The sequence below is a fragment of the Oreochromis niloticus genome, linkage group LG10 (assembly GCF_001858045.2).
Source record: "Oreochromis niloticus isolate F11D_XX linkage group LG10, O_niloticus_UMD_NMBU, whole genome shotgun sequence".
Classification (NCBI taxonomy): domain Eukaryota; kingdom Metazoa; phylum Chordata; class Actinopteri; order Cichliformes; family Cichlidae; genus Oreochromis; species Oreochromis niloticus.
Window position 1 is genome coordinate 23,700,492 of NC_031975.2, and position 18,460 is coordinate 23,718,951.

General features: G+C 42.5%; 1 protein-coding gene across 2 annotated transcripts; it reads right to left on the reverse strand.

The window, feature by feature from the left end:
- Positions 1-332: 332 nt before the first annotated feature.
- On the reverse strand, positions 333-18,082 carry fgfr4 (fibroblast growth factor receptor 4). Of its 2 annotated transcripts, none has more exons than XM_003451419.5 (21): positions 17,389-18,081; positions 15,080-15,298; positions 12,020-12,207; positions 11,782-11,932; positions 11,589-11,639; positions 10,687-10,956; positions 10,463-10,552; positions 10,215-10,381; positions 9,996-10,119; positions 8,979-9,169; positions 8,720-8,858; positions 8,306-8,499; positions 8,067-8,212; positions 7,595-7,716; positions 7,385-7,495; positions 7,034-7,224; positions 5,386-5,508; positions 4,744-4,814; positions 3,452-3,589; positions 2,994-3,099; positions 333-2,360 (listed from the first exon to the last, which is right to left on the reverse strand). In XM_003451419.5, the coding sequence occupies exons 2-21, from the start codon at positions 15,165-15,167 to the stop codon at positions 2,184-2,186; spliced, it is 2,838 nt and encodes a 945-aa protein (XP_003451467.2). In that variant the 5' UTR covers positions 15,168-15,298; positions 17,389-18,081; the 3' UTR covers positions 333-2,183. The 2 variants fall into 2 exon arrangements, with proteins under 2 accessions (XP_003451467.2, XP_019219618.1); XM_019364073.2 differs by having other exon boundaries at positions 2,184-2,360; positions 15,080-15,301; positions 17,389-18,082.
- Between the last annotated feature and the right edge of the window lie 378 nt (positions 18,083-18,460).

Here is an 18,460-nt window from a genome sequence, read left to right on the forward strand (position 1 = left end):
TGTAAAAATATCAATGCTTTTCGAACACTTTGTGGATAAAACGTCTTTTCAAAATGACGTAGAAGCTGAGCAATAGCTTAACATGAGGAAAGTCCATACATGAATCCTTTGTTGACAAGATGGTTGTTTTTCTTCAAAGACAATAAAATGATTGATGAATTTACAGCATCTTTTTAAAGTAAAACCCTCCTTTTTTCTATTTGAACATATTAAAGATATGAAGGTTTTGAGCTGGTGAAGCAAATATTGCAGAAACAGAAACCAAAGAAGAAAATGATTTTTTTGTTTTGTTTAGTTTTGTCTGCAGTCAGCTCCAGGAGGCAGGCTGAGAATCAGTTGGCATTTTAGCCCACAGGGGAATTGTCTACAGCTGGTCCTGGTGGCAGTGGCGGGGCTGCAAATTTGAATTAAGATTTGTAATTTAAAAGATGGAGGCTTTGGGGATAAAGATAGGGAGAGAAGAGGAGACATTACCATAATAAGAGCCTCTTCATTTGCACACAAGCCCAAGCTATGCCCACAACACCACCCCCAAAACTCCCTCTGGTCTGTAGTCACACCCATTAAGCCTGCAAAGCTTTCATTGTCCAGCCAGGCTGCGGACCTGAGGACCTATTGCCAACAGATCTGGCTGGGTGAAGGGTTACGCGCAGACAATAGGTGTCCCTCCCCCTCCTCCCCTATTTGAAATCAATCACACAGGCTTTCACATTCAGTGTCCCCCACCCTCCCCGTGCTTCTCAGCAGTGACACTGGGCTTGGGCCAGCTCCCAACAGAGTCCTCATGCTAAAATCGTCAGTGCTCCTTTCAGGACGAGTCCCACCCTGGACACACTGTCCCTCACTGAGCATTCATGTAAGAGTAGAGCTGTTGTTGAAGGAGCACCACGTAATGTCGCCTCAAAGGTCATGTGGTAGCTTGTATGAGTAAACAAGCCACACTCGCAACCGCTGCTTCTTTGAGACACGTTCAAAACTTATCTCAACTGTCTTCTTGTGGTTTTGAACCTTTTCTTTGACTTGAGATTAAAAACAAAAAGAAAAATAGTGGGGAGGGGGGGACTTCGTTTCCAAATTTCCCAAGCTGAGGTCATGCTTAAAGGCCCAAGCCATCTTTTTTTTCTTGCCACAAAAGCACTTAAGGCTTTAATTGTTAATGGATTTTTCATGTCTCAGTCAATCAGTCATAATTCAAAATAAGAGCTGCTTCTTTTAGATTTAGGGATGCTGTTGGAGATAAATATGAATAAGCTGGTATTTTGGAAAGAAATCCGAACACGATACCCCACGACATATGACGGGTTTGGCACTTGATTAAATTCCTCTCTTCTTTTGCCCCCAATAGCCTTCACTTGTTGTGTCATTCAGAATAATTTATAAAAGGCAATTGTCTTTCTGTTGTTGATATGTACATAACAATAGTTTAATATTCTAATATATTCACAGGAAATCATCGATTCAGGCACTTTGCTGCCACTACAGCAATTTCTTAGCATGAGAGATCCTGAGATTTAAGACTGTTTTCTCCTTAAATAAGCAACACAAAAGTAATATAATCTTATATAAACAGATTTATATTTAACAATCAGTTTCTTATCTTCTATCATAGCAAAATAAATCTTTTGTTTGTTTGTTTTTGTCAAAATGTCTTTATGACCGAGGTTTTCCAGCCCTGGTTGTGGGTCGAGTTTGTGGAGGAGATCTTTGTCTGCTGCCTTAAAAGAGAGAAAGCACTTAAAGGCGTTTCAAGTACCAGGGTCACTTCTGTTGAGTTTCATGCCTCCAAAGCTAAAACTGTTCTTGGGCACTGTTCCACAACTGATAGTCCAAAGTACCGTGATTGGTTTGTCCTCCTTTCTTCTGTCCACGATGTAACACTTGTCCTCAAAACTCCACCTTGGAGTCAAGCCTAGTGCCCTTGGTGCTCCATGTGCAGAGGTGTGTGGCTGTGCATGTATTTGTGTGTGTACGTGTTTAGAAATGCTATCTATATTCCAGGGCTTTGTCGGATGCCATAGTGGAGGTCCAATGAACAACATCGCATGAATAAATCTTTAATTTACCTTTAGAAAGGAGCAGCAGTCCTTCAGTTTGGTAGCCAGAGGATGTTACTTCATTCAAAAGCCCAAAGTAGTGTTTCCCAACTGTAGTGTTGTGTTTGTACGTATGTGGTGTTCGTGCGCCTATCGAAGAGCCGTCTTCATGTCTATCCGAGAGTGCACGTCCTGGTAGCCCAAGAGGCAGGGGTCGGTGGATAAGGCATCATGGGTAAAAACTGAGTCGTTGTCAGAGGAGCAGGAGCTGGATGTGTCCTCGCACGAAGGGGAGTATTGTTCAAAAGGCGTTGACAGATCCAAGTACTGAGGAGAAGAGGAAGTTTAACGGTTAAGAGAAATTCTAGAGAAATGCACAATTACATTTTTTTTGAAGATTTTCAGTAAAAATCAATAAAGATTGAACTTGGTTGGCCCTCAAAAGCTATCACACTGCTAATGAACAGATTGTGGAGAGTTGTTGCCATCATAGTTTTGGACCACCAGGTCAGCACAGACTAGTTTTGGATTGGTTGCTTTAAAGATTGTTATGAATGTATCTAAGCTCATGAACACCTAAAAGCAAACAAATCAAACATGTTAACTTCTGGCACATCTGCAAAGGAATAACAAAAAGTGCTGCAATTTCAGCAGCCAAACACTGTTTGATTTTGTGTTTATTGCTTTGAGTTTATAGGATCAGAAATCTGCTCAGCTCAAGCAGTCTGCGTGCTGAACATCTGGGCTGCAGATTGTTGGTGTCAATGAAAATGTGTGTGCACATCTTCATGGTTGCAGACGTTACTGTGTGTTTGTGAATGAGACTGAAACTTATAGGACTACCACGAGTTTTATAAAGTGAACAGAAGGAAAAATTGTACAACAATAGTCTCCTAAAACTTACACATAACACAGGAACATTTACAGGTTGATAGATTGGTATATATGTTTGAAACCGACCTCGTCAGAAATGGACAGCAGCACTCTGTCCAGTTCCTCAACCAACTGTTTGAAGGTTGGTCTCTGGGTGGGAACAGCATGCCAACATTCACGCATCATCATATAGCTGCAGGAAAAAAAACATATAAGGATTGTTTAAAAATCCACATAATTTACCGTAGAGCACATGTTACCACTGTATTCTTTAGAAAAGACTTGGACAAAAATGTGCCATGTTAGAGATACATGTTTGTTTGTTTTTCCAAAAAGCCATTAGAAAAAAAGCTAATTAAATGGTTTGATCTTTTCAATCCACACAAGTAAACACAGTAGTTACTGGTGGTAGCTTTAGTGGATCCAGTTTATTTACTGCTCTTTACTTGTCTGCTACAATGTGTCTTAGCATAGAACTGCTCAACTGTTAGCATGTCTGCTAACAGTTGAGAGTAAAGCTCAAAAAGAAAAGAGGGCTTGCTTACAGTTCGTGTGTGCAGTTTGATGGTTTGTCCATGCGATGTCCTTCCTTCAGCAGCTTAAAGAGTTCCTCAACAGGGATACCAGGGTACGGTGAACCGCCCAGTGTGAAAATTTCCCACATCAATACACCAAATGACCACCTGAACACAGAAAAGTAGCATCGGTGATTTCTTTAGTATGAAGCAATTATTCTCAACTGGATTCGTTCAGCGGTCACCATGAGATAAGTAGAAAGATTAACTCCACTATTAAACAAACTGATCTGAAGAGTTAAAATATAGTTAGTTTTGGCTGCTCCCTTATATCCCAACGGGTCGCCACAGATAGATCTTCGTGTTTTGTTTGGTGCAGATTTGATCCCAGATTCCTTTTTTGAAACAACCCTCCAATTTATCCAGGGTTGGGATAGGCAACAGGGGTATTGAGGTTTTGCAGACACGTGAGCAGTAACCACATGTGTGACGTGTGACAGCTATGGTGACAATATAGGATCAAGTGAATAAAGCAACTTGTCTTGAAAAGTAAAGATTCCCAAACTGGTTGCAAGATGTTGCTGGAGGATGATGGCAGTTGCTGGAAAAATAATTGCTAAAGGCCCAGTTTGTGCCTACTCCCAGAGTCAAAGTAGAGATCTTTCATAGGTAAAGTGAACAGGTTAGCCACTATACCGTGGGCTCACTATAACGCTGAGGAGTTAAAAGTAGAAAAAGCAGTTGAAACAGCTCAGTAAAGCTAGAGATAATGATTGAAATTATGAGCATACACCCTCGATTATGTTTAACTGTTAACTAAATATAATGGACAAACTGCGAAGGCACCGTAGCTAACTACATTTTTAAATAAAAAATTCTTTAGTTAACATTTTTGATAGCAGTTACATTGCTAGCTAAAAATATGTATTTAAAGATGAACAGTTGAAATGGCTGACTGAAGGTACAAACAAAATTTTTAAATTAACAGTGAATACAGTGAAATTGGTTGCTTATACATAATAAAAAAAAAAGTAGTAGCTAAAAGTGGCGTATAAATAATAAGCTAAAACTTTAATAATTAAAAAAAAGCATTATCTAACTACAGCTAAGAAACTTGTAGTTGTCCAGATCTAAACTGATTTTAACTCTACACATTTGAAAATGAAAGGTTTTCTTGATGTTGCTGTAAAAACATTGGATATCTCTAGTTAGCCTTATGGAGAAAAGTTTTCAAGGAGTTTGAGTACAAGTTTAGACAAGATGTGAGAAGGAAGGTCTAACACTGATATTTTTGAGACTTTACTGTGATGAGTTGAACTTACACATCACTCTGGTGTGTGTAGACTCTGTCAAACAAAGCTTCTGGTGCCATCCACTTCACTGGCAGTCGTCCCTGAAGAGCAGACACGGACACGTTAGAGCCTCTCAGTACCCAAACTTAACCAGGATCTCATCCTAGTTAGTTGCGCCATGCTCTCGCATGTCTCCCATATGATCTTTCCCCTACTCCCTCTTCATCGACTCTTGTCTAATTAAGTCCCATTAAGCCTGCTGCCAGTCAGAGGAAAACATCAAACATCTGGTTTCAGGAGTATTAAAACTGTAAAGGAACCCAGTCAGTAATAAAAGGACTAAGGGGCAGATGGGTTTATAAGCAGCCGTAGATATATACGTACCTATATCTTAATCTTTAAACATTTTTTATGCATTGACAGTACTAACGGGAAAGGGTTGTACAAACTGATTACTAACAATACTGCAATAGTATTTCTGAGCAAAAAGACATTAAATGGAAGCACTTGAAAAATAGTATTTTTCCTTTGAAACTTGCTTTGAGATGTCAATATTTTAGCTAGCTATGCTGGAAAAATTAAAAGAATAACGACAGCTTAGCTGCACCCTAGTCCGGGTGTTAGAGGTGCAAATTCCTAAAAAAAAATATCCCCCTTAGAAATGTTACTCACATTGGTGGTTTTCTTGTAGTAGTCAATCTGGTGGACTCCTCTGGCCAGGCCAAAGTCAGCAATCTTCATCACATTGTCCTCGGTCACCAGAACATTCCTGGCTGCCAAATCTCTGTGGATGCACTGCAAAGAGAAAAGAGGGGGATGAAAAATTCCCAACACGAGCTGTTGAGTCTCCAGATTAAAGATTAAATAAAAAGATGTAAAGATTTTGGGAAAAAAAGACACACACAATATATATAGTTTCTAAATATATTGCATGTTTCTTTTGATTTTTAGATAACTGTACGACTTATTTCTCTCAATGCATGACAAGCTCTCAGATTTGTGGCGTGACATTTCCCTGTCTGAAAATGCTGAGGTAGGCGAGGTAAAAATGACTAACTGCAGATTTCCCAAAAAGTTAAAAGACGCGGGAGCCTAAAATCAACACACGGTGCCTCAGTTTGGTGAGGTCCACAAAAATATAATGTCTTTATATAGAAATCCTGGAGTTTTAAGAAAAAACAACCCTTTGGGAGGAAAAAAGAAAGCAGTGTTTGCCCACATTGAATGGATGTCATTAAGTTTATTTTGGTTTTCATTTGAAATAGACGTGGGATTTGTGGGGACGTGCGAAATGAGCCAGTCTTGGTTTGTGGGTCTCCCCATAATGGAGGGTTAGATTCAGGCTCCTGCATTCTTCGGAGGCCTTATAGCCAGAAACCTGATGCCTACACCCAGACGAAGGCTCTGCCGGCCTGTTTGCTAACAGATTTATGGCAGCGCTAAAAAGGACAAAGCCATGCAATGAAGGGACGGACAGATGGATGGAGAAGAGTAAACAGGACTGAAGCTGCAGCAGCTCTCTGCTGAGGAATGCCTGTCTGGGAAAGAGACTGGCAGACAAGGAGACGTGTTGATAAGAAGCACGCAAACATGGTGCATGCTGGGAAATTGAAAGGACAAGAGACATGTGGATGGGGGTAGAAAAAGGAGAACCGACAGGAAGGAAAAAGAGAGGAAGAACAGCTGGTGCTGCCATCCAGAGTCTCAACCAGACTAATCAATTTGAAGGCCAAGTCCCAAAATACGATGAATTACATGAAGGAACCTGATCCTTTCAATCAAAACCAGATTTCTTATATTACAGCCTCTTTGGGGCACATATAACTCTGAAGACCTAAAGAAGTTTAGTCCTGCCCTCATTTTATGTCTGCATTACTCTGTGGGGATTCAGACACACTCCAGATTATCAGGGGTTAGGAAAATAGATGGATTGATGGATCAATATGGATAAACTTCAGTTGGCCCTGTCTCATAAAAAATGATGTTCCAGTACAGCTAAACTGGATTCTCAATCACATTTTGAGGGAATTCTGTTTTCTCCCGGATTATGACTGCTTGTATTGTTTAACTAATATGTCTGTATTAGCATATCTTTGCAAATCGTCACTTTGCGTTCCTACTGTTGCTGCACTGGCGATGCTAATCTGGTTAGCGTCATGAAAGGTTCTACTTTAAGGTGAACCGATTTTTTTTTCCAGAAACCTAACCAAACAGCCAGGAGAAATATTACTGAAAAGTTGGAAAAAAATTCCAGAACTACAAAAGAAATGAGCTACAATTACTACTTCTAGTACCATTCAACTCTTTATAGAGAACTTACTCTTTTAGAGGCCAGGTACTCCATCCCTCTGGCCACCTGGTAGGCACAGGACAGCAGGTCTTTAAAGGTGAGCTGCTCTTCAGGCACCTTAGTCACATCAAAGGTGTAATCCATGCCTGGAGGTCGTCGGGCTCGCAGGTACTCCCTCAGACTTCCTTTGGAAGCATACTCCACCAGCACATACAGAGGGCCTGGGTGGGGGCAAGCAAAAACAGGATGAAGGGCTGCGACCACCACAGCTGAAACGATCACTAAATCAGGTAGACTTTTAGATTAAGGACAACAAAATGACTTGGGAGGAAAATGAGGAAATGTGTTGGATCTTATCCAAAATAAAGGTTAGACACTCACCATCCTGTGTACAGACTCCCAGCAGGTTGATAATGTTCTTGTGCTTGTCCATCACCTTCATCAGCTCCATCTCTGAGATGAGGTCTGCCAGATCTTTGTCTGTGGCGTCATCTGAGAGAAACGTAGTTTTATTTAGTTGACATGCTGTTTTAAGGAAGATCCGCCAAGTTAATCTCAGGAATTATTTCGTTGGTAGTATTCCTTTCTTACCTTTGAGCATCTTGACTGCCACAGTAGTGGCTTGTTCTGGACAGTCCTTGTTGATGCCGTAGGCTTCAGCTCTGACCACCTGACCAAAGCAGCCTTCTCCTAGAGGTTTACCCAATGTTAGACTAGAAAGAGAAAGGGAGTCTTAGTGAAAATAAGTATGTCCAAAAGAAAACTGTACAAATCCATAATTTGAAGCTCTGGTTTCTTAAACTATAGGTTCGATGGAGCCAAAAATGGCTTGCGGGCTTGTTTCTTTTTTGGTTCACACATGATGTGAGCGCTACAATGTTTAAATGAGTACAGATCCCGGCAGCCAAACTAAACTCATTGAAGAAATACTTTTAGCAAGGAGCAGAAGCTTCAGATGTTTTTGAGACTCAACAGTTCAGATTATTTAAAAAAATATATATAATACAAAGCATTTGTCACTGATTATCATCTACATCTCTATAAATAATGACAGATGACTTACTTCTCCCTGGGGAACTCCCAGTCTGGGTCATAGGGCAACTCAAACTCCATGACTCCAGCCAACATTGGTGAACAGCTGGAAGAGAGGCGAGCCACCCTCATCAGAGATGCGCTGGACTTCCCTGACGAGTTGGACTCCACTGAGTACTGAAGAAAGAGATAAAGATGTCAGGTTTTAAGAGGTTTGCCTTCAGATGAGGTAGGATCATCCATTGTGTCATAGCAGGTTATGAGACGTACCTGTCTGCGAAGAGGGAACTTGGAAAGCTTCTGCACTGGGAGTGCATCGAATGGCTCCCTTCTGGGGTTAACCTGCATTCGGCACAACACCACGATGACAATGGCCATGATCAGAGCCAGGAATCCACAGGCATAGATAATGATGTCGCTATATTTGGTCTCCATTGTTTCCATAGCATCTGCTGCTTCCTCCTCTGCAGGTACAAGAAGAAAAGTTAGAGAAAAAAAATGTAATCCAATAGGAGAGGGAAATCAAAACAAGAAATGATTAGTTGAAGGTTCGTGGAGTATGTGATGGCAAAAGTGCTATATATCAATGATTAGCTGACCAAGGCAATGCTAAAATATTTTGAAAAGACCATGCAAGACAGTGTAGAGTGACTTTTTTATGTAGTTACGTTGCTTCGTTCTTACCTGAAATGACTGTGAGCCAGGCAGACTGGTGGGCATAGCCAATTGAATTTCCAGCCAGACAGGTGTACTCTCCAGCATCCTCCATGGTAACTTTGGACAGGTAAAGGACCTCCACCTCAGACATGTTCAGACTTCCAGTCTGCATGACACAAAATGCAACGATGGGACATATGAAGAGAGCTAGGAAGTAGTTAGATTTGTAAGCTACCAGAGGAGTTGCTGTTAACAACACGTGAAAGGATCTCGTTGTATTGCCAACCTTGAGGACCTGAACGTAGGGGGTCCCGTCAGGACCATAGCGTCTGCCGTTCCTTTCGATGTGCTTGAGCCACTGAATGTGAGGTTGGGCGTCACTGTAGACCTTGCAGTGGAACTGGACATCACTGCCTACCACTGCTGTGGTGTTGGCTGGCAAACCTGCCTGCAGGATGGGCCTGTGGGGTGAACGCTCTGTTTTTGGAGGAAATCACAGGGAGGAGGTAAGCAAAGGGAGCAAAGATTCAGACTGAAAAACTGTTCAAAGCTCAAGAGAAACCACTCAATGCCTTTGCTCATCTCAAAGAAACAGGAGAGCATATGGAGACTAAGGTTTAATTTATCTGTTAAGCATGTATGAAGTTTTAGGCAGGTAATGAGTGAATGCCTCTTAAAGACATTCATTTGTTTAGTCATTTAAAGCCCACAAAAATGCATGCTTTGCAAATAAGCTCCTTAAAATAGCCAGCAATTGTCATTGTCACCCTCAATATGTTTCTATGCTGGCAAAAGACCAGGAAATGTCATTTTGGAATGAAAATTGGTTCCATTAGCATGCCTATTTGCCGCTAGTCTCTTTGATCTGTGGTCACTCTCTCTCTCTGATCTCGTTAGCTGCCTCGTTAGTCTTTTCCCCCCGTCAGCAGGGACGGAAACTGACCCTGCGGTGGAGAGACAGCGAACAAACGAACAAACAAACCGCAGCACTGCTCGATCTCTTGTCACAAGTCAGGTAGAAAACTGGAGTGGAAGTCTGACCATCCACATCCTGCCCGCCGCAGCCTGACACCAGGCACCCCTGTCACCATTTGCTCACCCGCTCAGTTATCTCCTCTCTCAGACTGGAGGCTTAAATTTGAAGGAATTCTGTTTTTTTGTGCTGACCAATGCTGTTCAGCCAGATTGTATAATCCAACCAATAGAGATTTTCTGAGAAAGATTCTCTTCACTGTAGGTGTCACAAGATATGCTTTTTAAATATGAACATTAAATATCAGAAGCAGGATCTTTCATGTCTTACCCAGAACATCAAGAACATAGCTGTGACTGATGGAGCCGTATTTGTTCTCTACCACACAGGTATAGTTTCCTCTGTCTGAGGGCACAACACTCTCCATCACCAGGCTCCAGTGCTGGTGTCGTAGCTGGCAGAGGAAGCACAAAATTATATGAATAAGAGAGCAAATAAAAACACAATCTATTTATCGCTCACGAGATGACAAACTGTAACCTTCGTCACCTTGATGCCTCCAATGCGATGCTCCCCTCTAAATTCGCGTCCATTTTTGAGCCAGCGGATGCTCGGCATGGGGCTACCCATGGCCGGACAACGAAACTTCACTGTGTTTCCTGCAGGAACAGCATAGAGTTTCTTCTCCATACGCTGGGGATGTGTCCAATATGGAACTGCACAGACAAGGAACAGCTAATAAGCCATTATAGCACAAAATCCAAGAAATGCAGCTATTAAATAAACAGCAATTTTACCTCTGTAGATGTATACTTGGTCATTTTCAATCTCAGCTGAAGAATCCTCCAAGTCGTTGTCCTCATCGTCGTCCCCAGATCCCAGCGAGTCTGAGACGAAGACATGTCAAAAATCATTCATGGCTGCCTCTAATCCTCATTATGTAAAAGCTTTTTTTTAAACCAGTGATTTTATATATAAGAAATATAAAAAAGCATCAAAACTGCACTGTGGGTGCTCTTACCTGCCACAGTGATAGTGAAGTTCCTCACAGGCTCTTTGGATCCCCGGAGAACACAAACATAAACACCTGAATCTTCATATGTTACGTCTGTGATTTCCATGATGCCGCCTCGCATCTGGATCCGGGGTGTGGGCAGAACACGCGCACCCTCCTTGTACCAGTTTACAGCCATGCCGGGCCGGGTGCTCATGTCGCAGCGCAGTTTTAGGACGTTGCCTGGCTCTAACAGGAGATGCTCCGTGGTGTCCTCACTCAAGTCCTCGAGAACATCTGCTAAAAGCAGGCATGGTATTAGCACGCGGTGCTGAAGGCTCCTCTCAAGTTTTTGAGACTTTTTGAGCTCTCCTTCTCCTCTTTATTTCTTTTGTAGCTCTGATTATCTCACCACAGAGCCCAGTCTAATCGCCATTCCTTCAGTTATGACCTTCAGCTCCTCAAACTCCATTATCTCCAGTCCCCACATACACACAAGCACAATGACATTGCCATGGAGACAGGGCCTTACTGACCCCAGCCACCTCCGCTCCCCCTTCCCCTCTTCATCTTTTTGTTCCCCTGTGAATTGTTATGAGACTGAGAGCGATCTAGCTAGCTCTGCAAACTCCCTCAAAAAGAAGCAAAGAAAAGAAACAAGAAGGAAGGGAGACTGAAGCTGATGAACATGTCGCAACGTGACAGCGGTCGCAGAGTGAATATAAGGGGTGGTAAAGGCTCACTAATGATCTAGGAGACCAAAGAGAAGCAAAATCTGTGGAGGTGGATGCCAAGTTTTGAGCTTTCACAGTTGGCAAATATACCACTACCAACTTTTTAAATGTATGCTTTCACTTCAAACACACAAATAGATTTTATTTATTTTTAAAAAGTTCTAAGAAAGTGTAAAAGCTCCAGAGTGAGGTTACCTGAGGGGATTTTAGTAGCGAGCAGGTCCTCAGTTTGGGAAATGATGATTCCTGTGAAAGGGAAAAGTTGTCATTTAAAAAAAGCAAAGAGACGGGATGTTAAAAATTGACACTAAGCATTTCTATCTGAACAACATTAAAAAACGTATGCCTATAAATCCTAAATATTCATATAATGATAACTCTGCCTTACCAGGCAGGACCTCCAGCCATGCTGACTGCATGGCCTGCACTGTCTGTCCCGCATGGGTGTTCTCAGCCATGCAGATGTACTCGCCAGCATCCTCCAAAGTGATGTTGGACAGATGGAGAGTATTCACCTTGGATGATATGTTCTGCAGGGGCTGCGTGACAGATTATTTTAGAGTGATGAGAAGAGAACACAGTGCAGAGGACAATAAAACTGCTGACGTTAGCAGATCTGTTCTCACCGTCAGAGCCCTGAGGCCAGGGGGTCCTCCCTGGTTCTGACCTGGTTCGCTGACATTCACCTTAAGCCACTGCACCTTTGTGGTTGCTGGTCTGTGGACTTTACACATCAACTTTGCCTGACCACCAACCACTGCCGTGGTGTTTTCAGGGTAACCTGGAACTATCAGAGGCCTAGTGACCCGAAGATCTGGAAACCAAATGTGGAGATGGAGGAGAGAAAGTCAGAAAAGACAGATGATCAATCATATCTTTTTATTGTTATTGAGATTTGTTTCATTGTTACATTTCAGATCAGTTACAGCCTCCTTATTTACTCTTTCTCTCAATGTTGAACCTATTTCAGGCTTCACAGTACAGCTATTTTGCAGAATAAAGAAATCTCTAAACTGCTACAAGTCGTTGTAGTCTCAATAACCAAGTGAACAAGGCAAAAATTGTCAAAACACATCCTGGCGGTTTTATTTTACCTCTGAAAGGTCAGGCAACAGAAGCACACCATGTTCCTAAACAACCACAGACATTTAATGCTACCCGGAACCGGTGATAGAGTGCCCTGATAACCCAGCCACTATGGTGTCACCCTCAGCTACAGTGCCATCCATTCAGTGGGTCACTCACCCACTCACTTGCTGGAGCATATGTGCGCCCTGGCTAGAGACCTTGCTTTCTGCTCAGTCACTCAGAACGAGCAATTTTCCAGGGCAATTTTCTGTCTGATTGCTTCCTGCGAGCGATTAGTGAAAAGGCAATCTGTTTCCCTGTCGAAGTGAAGTGCTATCTCTTTTTCCAAACACCCAGAGTACATGCAGGTAATCCTTTCAGGAACAAATATACAGTCACTACCTTCTGAGTGGAAAATGAGAAATGGCAGTTGGTCAAAAGCAAATGAAAGAAACAGCTTGGTGGCAAACAAACTCAACGCTTCGTTTGTTTACAGTGAGTCAGAAACGTGAAATCCCAACAAGCCACAATTTTATCCAGTTTAAAAAAGAGTAAGAAAAAGAAACTGTAAATCACAGAGCTGAAGCACACACACTATACCCACGCTAATGAACTTGCAGAGACAGCGACGGTGCCCCAGAGATGAACTCGCAGCAGAGTGTGAATTGCCACCCAGAGGCGAGGGGGCAAACAAAACACAACACAACACAAACAAACCCGCTCAGCTGGTGCAAGCCAGCCAGCCGGCCAGCCGGCCGGGCTGGCAGCAGAACCTCGTATGGTACAATGAAGAGGCATTTGTGGCCCAATGCAGGAATGTACAGCAGCAGAGCCCTCAAATATGTTCTTTTATCCAATTAGGTTTACTTCCAGCAGGCTAAAGAACTTCCCAGAATTATCCAGTTTCTGATTAACTTTCAAGGAAAATTGCAGCTCCCACTTATAATTTCAAAGCTATAATGGTTTGGGGGCACACATGCATGTTAGCATACGCCACCACAGGAAGTATGCATTCAGCCTTATTCTATGCAAAAGCTGTATTATAGCTACTTCTTATAATGTATAAAATTAATGTTGCTAACGACTGCTGCATTTCTATTTCATAGACATTTGATATATACATACATTTTATTTTTAAACAAAAGTGATCACCCAGTCATCCTCTAAACTGTGACATGTGTGGTTAAATTATGTCTTATGTTTTATTTATGGTGATTTACCGTCAAGTGCAGTTTATAGACAAAAATCTTAACTTAGACTTTTATATAATCTAATGATGTAGCAGAAAAAAATCTGGACCGAAAATGAGTTTTCCTTTTGCAGCAGCATACAATTAGCAACATTAGATATATAATTATATTTGACGTGCGCTCGGAGCGGGTTTCAAATTAGTAACTGAACATAAAATACCCACAGAATTATTTCAGGTGATTATTAAAAGCTTAGTTAAAGTTTGTTTATAGCCTACTACAAGATTTAGTTTGGATAAATAAATAAAGTGGGCAGCTTGGAAGGTGGAGATTTTATTATAGACCAGAAGTTAGGAAAGTGCCGGTCACTGTTTCAAGGCCGCTGCTTTACAGCTCTGTCTTTCTTGACTTTGGACATGATTGTGACCATCAAACATCCCCAATACCAGGAATCAAAGCACCAGTACATGAACTGGTGCAGACAATTTATGCATGTAAAATACAAACCCTGGTATCCGGTGCATGCTATTAAAACCTAACTGCTTTTATAACTGTTTGACTATTTACTCACATCTCTTGAGGGGCTTTTTTTGAAGCCCCCTCCTGCACACTGTCGTCTGAACAACAAGTCCCAGCTGGCCTCGACAGCCCTGCAGTCCAAACTGGGGCCACAGAGACGGCTTCTGTTCTCTGTGCCTCAGGGACAACCATCCACCTCGACTTTCATCAATCTACACACATCCTCAAAAAGAATGTCACCCCAAAGTCCTTTAATCTTAAGTATTAAGCCAGTTTACTTTGCAGCAGAAGATAAAATTATTATCACACATAATAGTTTAGTTTTTGAAAGCTGTTCCGTATGAAAGGCTGATTGTGGCTTACCTCAGTAGAAACATTTTAATGGCACCTTAAACTAACAGTGCCTGGTGCACTGCATTGGCTTCTGTTTATAAAGCATCAGTGAGAAGGCCCTGCCACCCCCCCTCCCCATCCTCTACAGCTGGCACACAGCCAGGCAGATTTACACTTCCGTGCCTCAGGGCCCCGGACGGATCGGGTAGCGCCGTTTACGAACACTGAGAGCTTCCGACTTCTTCGCTCTTTCCGACTTCTTCGCTCTTTCTGACTCTCGCCTACAAGCTCTCGTAATCATTTTGCTGTCACCCTGCCTCCCTCTGGGCTAAACTTTCTAAGGAGGGAAAGTGGACTGGTCCACACAATTCCAGATACATAACATATTTTTAAGAATTTAAAGGAGCTTCACTCCTAATCAACAGATGAGATAAAAATGAGACCTGCTATCTGGCTGTGATCAAACCACCCCCGCCCCCCCAGCCATATGCTTATCTAAGGTGTATGCAAAGACAAACCCCAAGTGATCAAGTTAATAATAACTGTGTGATATCAGAGCAAAATTTCCTGACTTACCTTTTATCCTTAAGCCATCTGTAGTTCTGGCAGTGACTCTCTCCACCAAACAGAGCAGCAGAATACAGAACAAGCAGACCCGCGTCATCTTCTGTGGGTGACGTGCGTGTTTTGTGGGCTAAAAGGGAAAACTAAACGCTGGAAGCCTATTCTGGGCCTCACACTCCACTCGCTGGCATTGGCAACTTCAGAGACCCCCAAAGTCTGTAAACGTGGAGCCTGCTGGGACAAACAAACACATGGCAGACGGTTATCTGCTGATCAGAAACCTGATTCTCTGAGGAGATCTAGCAGGGGAGCAGCTAAAGACACAAACTTTTCTGTTCACTTTTAAGCCAGATGGCAAAAACACAAACAATTGTCAGGCCAAATAGTTAAAGAGAGAGCCTGTATTGACTGTGAGCAGCTGTATTCTTAACCAGATGTCCTGCTATCTGTCCCACTCGTATGCCTCACATTGTCCAGGCTCTCCTGCATGATGAATAAGGAGCAGGGCTGTTACTGCCTGTTGTTTGTCAGTGGATGGTGCTTGGTCCGTCCCGGGATAATGGGCCCTTACTAGGAAAACACTTGAAACTTGCCAGGAAGCTACAGAATCTGAAGGAGCAGCAGAGAGATTGGACTAGGAGTTGATGAGACTTCAGGTTCAGGAGGTGGAAATACACAGACAGGAGGAAAACAGTGAAATGGGTGGTGGGGGAGCAACATCACTTTATTTTGATAAATGTAGTTTAACGACACAAAAATAATTCGATAGTGCTGTCAAAATCTGAAATGCACTGGTGTTCTTACCCTAGACCCAGATCTGGTAATAGGGCCAGCTACAAAGGCAGTTTTATGATTGGTCATTCTATTTTCCTACTTAATCTGTGAATCTATAAAATGTTATGGTGCCTTGAAATGTCTTTTATTTAAATCTAACAAACAGTCCAGAACCACAGTGATATCCAGCTTACTATTAAAGAAGTCAATGAAAAGCAACAACTCCTCAAAAATAATGAAGGAAAAAACAGAAACAGCAGAAAACTGATTACTAATGAATTAATAATATTGACTTTCACTTTATAAACTGAAGTTTCAGCTCAAATAAACAATTTCAACTATTTTTAGCTCAAAATAATCTTCGCACTATTGTTAGCTGTGAGTTTTACCTCCAGATGTTGTTATACGTTAGGAATGATCGATAAACCGGGTCCTGTTTCAAACATTTTGACTCGCAAGTAGAAAGTGATATTGAGGTACAGAGGTTATTAAAGCGGTCTAAGTATTTGATGCAGACAAACAGTAAACTCTGACAGTCTGTAGGAACGCTAAAGGAATAATACACTGGTTTTCTTTTTTCTGCTGCAAGCACAGCCAACTGAGCACAGGCGCCAGATCCTGGTGCGTGCGCTCCATGTAGGCAGGCCGCGCCCACACACACACACACAGACACGCACGCACGAACACATACGCACAATCACACACACACTGTTTAAAGAACCAGCTTGCTGAATGAAACGTATTCTTTGTCAATTAAGGACTGGAAAACATTTTTCTCCTGCTGCTGCTAATTCCGCTGGCACGCAGCCTTCCCGTATTCAGCTGGAGCCAAAACACTTCTGCTGTATTGTACTTTTTAGCCCCCAAAACTGAGGAAAGAGCGTCACTGCTGCATATTTCAGTACCATAATGCTCGCTTAATAAAGCACCTCAAAGCTGTATTAATGTCACACCTTGCATGTAGTGTACAATCAACCCAAGAACCGACGAATGAGAATCGTTGTTTGTTTCACAGTTAGACCTACAAGTTTGTAATTTTGGAGTCCGCACGTGTGCGCGCCTCAGTCAGTAACTTTGATCTGCAGAATAAAGGAGCTGATAGTGTTTAGATAATGTTCCTGCAAAATACTTTAATTAAATGTTAAAAATGATGATCAATCTTTCTTTCACGCGATAATGGCACTTGTGGTCTGATGAAGTTCAAACTCCGCTTTGGGCGATATAAACAATCTTTTCTCCTGACAAGTGGAAAGTTCAGTGTCTACTAATTGATCTGTTTTGCTTTCATTGGGAAACACACAGATAAAATAATATATCTTTCGTTCCTAAACCCCCCGATTGACTTAAAATTAACTCGTTTGGTGGGTGAAAATTACACTGTGTATTTTATCAGTCGTATTCGGGTTTGTTTTTTTCATGATGGATGGTGGCATTATATGATCTTTAACTCTCTGGTAATCTAGCCCCCGGTCCGCCGTGCCCGCTGATAGGACAAAAATGAATGAAACTCAAAGAAGCTCCAGCTGTCTCCGTCTGTTTTCACCCACCTTTGCTTTGGGTCTGTCCTCGCAGTGATGATTGGTACCGGTGTGGAAATCACTCCTTGTCCCGGTTGATCCAAGCGAATATTGAAATCCTCATTTGGAGAGCCACTTTTCCCGATGTATCCTTCCCAAAAATCAGTCTGTGAGCGTGTTTCAGCTTATGTGTATCCGACTGAAATCGAAGCTGAGCCTTAAATCCATCAAAAAACAGTGGCCTCTTACACGAACGACAGCTGTCGGGCTCTTCCAGTGACCCGGGGGAAAGCGTTGCGATCCCCGGGGCAAAGTCCACTACAGGCTGCCGCTCAGAAGGCTAAATCCACGGAGATAAAGAAAACCAATCAGGGAGCGAGGAACTTACGAGTAAGAGTTGTATGAAAATGCTGAAAATGATCCGATTTATAGAGACGGGTACAAAAAAAAACAGTGCCCCGTAGTTCAGAGTCCCTTCTTGGTTACACTGCAGCACCGTTTTGGATACGCGCGTCTTTACGCAGCGCTTCTAAAAGTTCCACTGCTCAGTGTGTTTATCCCAATAAGCTCTACTGATCAAATGTGGGGCTCAGCCTCCCTCCACAGTCCTGTTTCGTTCAACTGCTGAGAGAGAGGAGCGAGCGACTGCGTCCTTCGCACACCAGCCCTCCTACAGCACTCCGCTGCTCTCTGGACGGCAGTGACAACAACAATGGTCTGAGAGCGGCCAGGCGAGCAGGAGGAGGAGAGAGGAGGGGAGAGGATAAGGGAGAGAGAGAGAGTGAGAGAGGGGAGGGGTACACCCCTGCCACCCCCCTCACAAAACAGCCCCATGCTTCCAAAGAGCTGGCAAATAAAACCCAAGACTCTCTCCCCCTTTCTCTCCTCTCTGCAGAGTTGAAATCTAAGTCTAACGGTATTCGGTATTAAAATTGCTAGAAGCATTTTTCTCTCATACAGTAATTAGCCACATAAATCACGCCATTGACAAGTTTTTTTTAAGGTGTCATAATTTATTGGGGGTTAATTGCCCTTTAGAAGACACAACCAATTAAGTCGTTTTTGTGAGTGAATGTGTGAGAACTGCCTCCCTGTTTAATTG

Excerpts from the sequence above, each read along its gene's own strand:
- fgfr4 (XM_003451419.5), bottom strand. The coding sequence starts at position 15,167 with ATGACGCGGGTCTGCTTGTTCTGTATTCTGCTGCTCTGTTTGGTGGAG. Across the intron at positions 11,640-11,781 it reads ATGGCTGGAGGTCCTGCCTG|GAATCATCATTTCCCAAACT; the intron begins GTAAGGCAGAGT and ends TCCCTTTCACAG. Across the intron at positions 8,500-8,719 it reads CTGGCTCACAGTCATTTCAG|AGGAGGAAGCAGCAGATGCT; the intron begins GTAAGAACGAAG and ends TTGTACCTGCAG.